Raw genomic sequence first — 6,103 nt, 5'->3', positions numbered from 1 at the left:
CATGGCTGCCTCAGTAACATCTCCAACTATCTGAAGCTTCTTAGGATGAAAGCAAAGTCATTACACACATTCAAATCTCAATTATTCTCTGATAATCATCAGTGTTGATGATTGTTCAGGTTGACTGTGGGAATATTCCTCCAGCACTCCATCCTTATCCTCCAGATAACTGAATGCTTAACCTTCATTCTACTGCTGTGATCGTGATTCATTTTGGATCGTTTGCCTTTATGGGGACTGTGAGTGCCGTGTGTAGTCCAGTGTGTGCATCTTTGTGTGTTGTTGTGAACCATACAAACAGACAGACACACATTTTCATCCTCTTTTGCTGTCTTAGTCAAAGTCTTAGACATTCCCCTCCCTTTTACTCCACTCTCTTTCACCAAGCTGCTGTAAAACACACACATACACACACACACACACACACACACACACACACACACACACACACACACACACACACGCACACACGCACACACACACACGCACACACACACACACACACACACACACGCACACACGCACACACACACACACACACACACACACACACACACACACACACATACACACACACACACACACACGCACACACACAAATCCATCCAAACTGATGCACAGGCTCACACACAAGCACATGCACACCCTTCCAGTACCCCATCTCCTAGGGAACACAGGGATGTCTCTATGGCAACAAGCTGCTTGCTCCACTAATGAACCGGTTGCCGTGGCGACCAGGTTGCCTGTGCGCGAATGGAGACACTGAATAAAATAGAGGGAGAAAATGTTATGTTACTCCTCTGCAAAAAGAAACAACCCGTTGCAGGGTTTTTATCTCTTTCTTAATGGGAAACACACACACACACACACACACACACACACACACACACACACACACACACACACACGTGTGTCTAGTGTGTGTATGTATGACGAATGTTGTGGGTTAGAAGACGTATTGGCCGGACAGAAGAGCCCATGCAGTAATGCAGTAAGAGACAGGGATCCTTGCAGCTGGCTGTTCTCTGCATCGGCCAATCATCCTGCTGCTGCCTCAAGGTCAGAGAACAACCCGACTCCACTCTTGCCAATGAGAAATGAGAGGAAGAGAGAGAGAGAGAGAGAGAGAGAGAGAGAGAGAGAAATAGAGAGAGAGAGAGAGAGAGAGATAGATAGATAGAGGAAGAGGGAGGGAGGAGAGAGAGATAGAGACAGGGAGGGAGAAGAGAGAGAAAGAGAGGTGCCAAAAACCTTCTGTCAGCCATCTGTGTAGTGAGTAACGTCCCACTTTGTTGACTGAGCCGCTGAGCCGTTGTGCATTTGGCCATTCACGACCCCAGCGGAGACACTTAAAGCTGCACCAAATTACCATTCAAATCCTTTCTGCAGACTGTGGACTCTGGGAATCTCCAACTTTACTCCGAGGCTGTCTCCCCCTGCTGACTCACAGGGTGAACAGCCCCAGTGTGCAGCAGTCGCAGAGGTTAGAGCCACAGGATTGTCTCTGGGACAGTCGAGGCCTGTAGTACAAGGAGTCCAAAGATAAACTTTGGTCACAAAATAATTCATGGGACAGGAAATAAGAAAGATCGTACGATATACAAAATGTATCATCTTTTTCCCCCGGACTTATTGGGAAACTGTCAGTGTTTGTTTTAGTTTATCTTCCACAAATTATTCAAATGAAGCCAGTGGTGGAAGAACTTGTCAGATTTTTTAACTTAAAGGTTCTCTAAACGATATTCAGATTAATTCAGCATCAGACAACTACTTGCTTTGTAAAGATATTGTGGAGTAATGTCTACCTCTCCCTCTGTGTGTGTTGTAATCCAAGCTTCTCCAGGCCCGCCATACGTGCCTTTTAGCGTGTTAGTGCATGTGAATGTGCCCCACTGGTTAGCTCATGGCCGCTGCTCTGCAGTGCGTTAATATGTTGGTTACAGGTGATACTGGCATCCTGACCAAAGCGGAAGCGTAGCACCCACCCTCCAGTTTCCGCTCCGGTAAACACTGCCAATACAGCAATCAAAAAATACATGTAAAAGTCCTACCTTCAAAAACTGTTGACTGTAGGGTTGATGTATAACATTTTGGATTCTTAATGATGTTTCAATATTTTACCGATGTAGCTGGTCGAGATGGAGAGAGTTTAAACTCAATACAGTCAGTGGGGGCCCCCTCCAAAGTGAAAATAATGAATACGTTTACCTCTCAGGGTCTTGAACAGTTATTTGAATAAAACCACCTGATACGTTTATAGAGCAGATCTGTTGGAGGACACGGTGTTTGCTGGTTTATGTCCCCTGTGTTGCTTCCAGCTTGTGAAATGTATTTCTGTGGTTAATTCTGCATCAGAAAGTTCAAATCATCCTAATTTTAGCAGCTTTGCCTTGGTTACGGTCCATTTTTAATGCGCAGATGGTTTGGCCACAAAAATATCACAGATTATTTCACCCCATATGAGGCAGCTTGCAGCCTATTTTAAGAATAATTGTGGATTTTCCACAATTTAGTGTCCTTTCCTTTTTCTTTAGTTTCATTTAAGTTCTGTTTTTTTATTTCCTAACAGCTATTTCTTAATTTAGATTAACAAAAAGTGATCCAGTTGTTTATATCATGGTCTTGAGTCTGGCTGCTGCATCTTCATCATCCTTAACATCAGTTCTATAAACTCAGTTTCACTGATTGATTTTAATGTGGCTATTATTTATGACTAGTCGTTGACTTTGCTTTAGCTCCCTTTTATAGTTGTTACCTGGTTATAACTGCTTATGTTGTCAAAGTATTCTGTAATTCTTCATATGGTAAGATGTTTATCATTAATCTAAATTATTTTTATTCCATTATTTTTATTAAATTATTAGTATCCCAGTTAACCAATGCTCTATGAACTTAAAGCTGAGCTATGTCTCTTCCTGTTTTCTTCCTGTAGAAATGTTTGCGGTTTAACCCAGAGGCCACGGTGTGGAAGGCCAAGCAGCAGGTACTGTGCTCCCTGACCGAATCTCTGCGGGACGTCCTGAACTATGGTCTGTTCCAGCCCGCCACGGACGGCCATGATGCCATGTTCCTGGAGGAGGAGAGGCTGCTCAGAGAGTACCCACAGTCCTTTGAGAAAGGGGTACCATATTTGGAGGTACTATTCCAGTCTTCCTTTAACACAGTTTTAAGAATACATAATTGTCACTGTTAGTAATGCAATGGTCAGAGTCTGATGGGATGGATTAGATTATCTTAAATGTCAGCTATTTGTATTTTTAAGGATCCGGGATTACTGAAGTAAAAAACAGCAGCACTTTAAGGCAGCTAGACGACATACTGTCAATGTTGCTTGTGTCATCTAAGCTTATAAAAAAACCCTGGTTTATGAATTAAGTTTCATACACGCTTCTTAGAGGAATGTCACAGAACTGTTCAGCTTCCCTGCTCTGTTTAGTGCAACTGCTGCAAACTCCTGCTAATCTCTTATCCAGTCTGTTCAGTCACCTTCTTTCATGCTATATTATGACCCAGTGGAGGCTTTAAAGCGTCTTTAAACTGCTGTAAAGCGAGACCATTTCTCTCACATTTCTTGTCTTCAGTGAAGTAGAGGATGGTGTTTGTATAGCAAACCAGATAATGCTTCTCTGTACAATAAATCTGCAGGCCCCATTTTGTGGATCTAGGCCAAAAAGAGAAAAAGAGAATTAAGGACAAATGCCCTCTGTGTTAGGATTAACTCTTCGTTTCCTTCCCCTTCTCCTCTCTCGGGTTTAGTTTCGATACAAAACCAGGGTGTACAAACAGACCAATCTGGATGAGAAGCAACTGGCCAAACTGCACACTAAGGTATGAAACCCATTTGTCCTGAAGTAGGATCTCTGAAGGGGTTCAACTGCATGTTTCAATCATATCAATGTACTTGCACTTGAGTGAGTCAATTCAAATCAATACAGTATGCATGTCAGTGTATTTGTGCATGTGTATCTGTGTTTATTTTCCTTTGTTAATGCATCTATACTGTACCATGCTTCAATGTGCTCTACTGCACTGTACCTTGCTTGCACATACAGTATTTCAAAGACAGAGGAGTTCCCTATAATACAGCAGCATGTTTCTCTCTGCATGCAGGCTAGCCTGAAGAAATTCATGGATTATATTCAAACCAGCGCTGTGGACAAGATGGCCAAGTTCTTAGACAAAGGCCTCGATCCCAACTACCAGGATGCTGACACCGGCGGTAAGGAGTGCTTCACAGGCCGAGGACTCTTCACCTCCCCTTTCTTACTGTCTATCATCCATCCATCCATTACAGACTACTCTCGTATTGCAGTCATTTGAAAGTTAAGATCTGAACACATCAAAATCCTCACATTTATGAGATGAACAAATGGCTTAAAACAAGAAGGATGAAATAGGGTTGATGGTGATACTGATTTCCCCTGCTGCAGCTCTTTTCATCCATCCATCCATCCATCCATCTAAACACCCACATCAAATCTCTTCTTTCATCGGTGTCTTTCTATTTATTTAGCAGCAGCTTTGTGACCTGCAGCCCTCCCCCTTCCTCCCCCTTTCTCTCCCTCCGTTTTCTGCCCTCAGCTCTGCAGTATGTTGGTCTAACACTTTGTCAAGGATCTGGGCCAGTGCTGTTTGCAATTTGGTGTCTTTTCTCAGATCCTGTTAGTGCTTAGGGGGCGCAGCAGACGGTTCACTTACAGTCTGGGTGTGCTGCTCCATGTTGCTCCAGCCGCTGTGGGAGCAAAGTGTCACAACACAAAACACAGCCTGCCATCATGGCTGTGAAACACACTTCCACTTCAGAACACCGGGGGGCAACAGAGAGCCCCGATGAACCCCACTCACTAACATGCTCCACCTACGTCACATGGGAAAGACGCCGCATACACACTCTACACCTGGACATGATACTTGAGGTGGTTATTGCTTTTGACATCAGGGTTTGATTTTAAACCCTGTTTTCTGTGCTTGGTACCAACAAACCAAGGTTAGAAAAATGAATTGATCATTTTAAATCAATTATGAATTATGAATTATTTTGCTCCAATAACTTTTAATTAAAACAGCTCAGGTTTAATGTAAAGCTCACTCAGTCCACATGTTTAAAATAGCTGTTCAATCAAAATCTACAAACAAATGTCACATCTTCAAATGGTTTCCTCTTCTTTCTTGTCTGTGAGGCTGTCAGGGTGTTCTGACAGTTACTCTATGAACTCTTAGGTCTGAGACATTGGGCCTGTACAAAGAGGTGATCAAAAGACTGGATGGAGACACTTTTTTTTTTTTTTTTTTTACATTTGACCTGTCTGTCACTCTGAAACGTTTCTTCATGCTTTTCCACCCAGGCTCCCACTGAGTCTTTAATAGGACATCAAATGACTCTACCATATTCAGAGTGTCTCCTGTCAGCGGGGTTCACTTCCATCTCTGCCAAGGGAACTGTTTAATGGGCATTCCCGACATGGTAACTTCAGAGGAAGTGCAGTCAAAACATTCCCCCAAATTGTTTGTAGCGTAGCTCTACAGAAGCTGTTCGAGGATAAAAGCCCTCAGTCGTTTTCCTCTTTGCCAACAACTCTCTTGTCTCCATGGCAGCCAGCGCTCTGTACCCTGTTTTATACTGGGAACACTTTGAATGCTTTTATTCTTTTTCGTGCTATTGAACTTTATTGCTGAAGAAGTTCAAGTGTGTTAAGTGAGGTTAAAAGTGTTGGTTTCATTTTGAAATAATCTTATTGAGTTTGCTTTATTTGATGCCAGCATAATTGGCAAAGTGTAGCAAGCATCAGCAGAAGACACAGCTTTAGTTTTCACTTGGAAGCTACCGCTGCCACCTGTAGGATGAAACCTGAAAGAGAGGAAACCTGTAGAGAAGCTGGTATTTTGCATTACATTTTAGCAGAGGTGAATTTGAACATTTGCGGGAAACTTTAGTTGGCTGAATTGTCTCAGGGTGTGCAGTTATGTAACCTGGAAATGATTTATAAAATGATTTCATTCCTAAATCCTACCATTAGAGGTGGTGATGTTTGCATGGAGTGAGTCTTCTTTATACTTTCTGTCAGAACTGTGACTCTCCTAAGTTGTTGCAGCAATTTTTGGG

The 6,103-nt window shown here is 42.8% G+C and overlaps 1 protein-coding gene across 1 annotated transcript in view; it reads left to right on the top strand.

The window, feature by feature from the left end:
- shank1 (SH3 and multiple ankyrin repeat domains 1) overlaps positions 1-6,103 on the top strand; it is a 72,931-nt gene that overhangs the window by 26,628 nt on the left and 40,200 nt on the right. The window contains exons 3-5 of the mRNA XM_068727875.1: positions 2,933-3,136; positions 3,757-3,828; positions 4,111-4,219. Coding sequence (XP_068583976.1) covers positions 2,933-3,136; positions 3,757-3,828; positions 4,111-4,219 — 385 coding nt within the window. The remainder of the gene's footprint in view (positions 1-2,932; positions 3,137-3,756; positions 3,829-4,110; positions 4,220-6,103) is intronic.

This window comes from Cebidichthys violaceus, unplaced genomic scaffold (assembly GCF_023349555.1).
Source record: "Cebidichthys violaceus isolate CVI_PGR_0920_01 unplaced genomic scaffold, fCebVio1.0.p SCAF_40, whole genome shotgun sequence".
NCBI classification, from domain to species: Eukaryota; Metazoa; Chordata; class Actinopteri; order Perciformes; family Stichaeidae; genus Cebidichthys; species Cebidichthys violaceus.
Note: the sequence above shows the minus strand (reverse complement) of the source record. Positions and strands in the feature narration are given on the sequence as shown.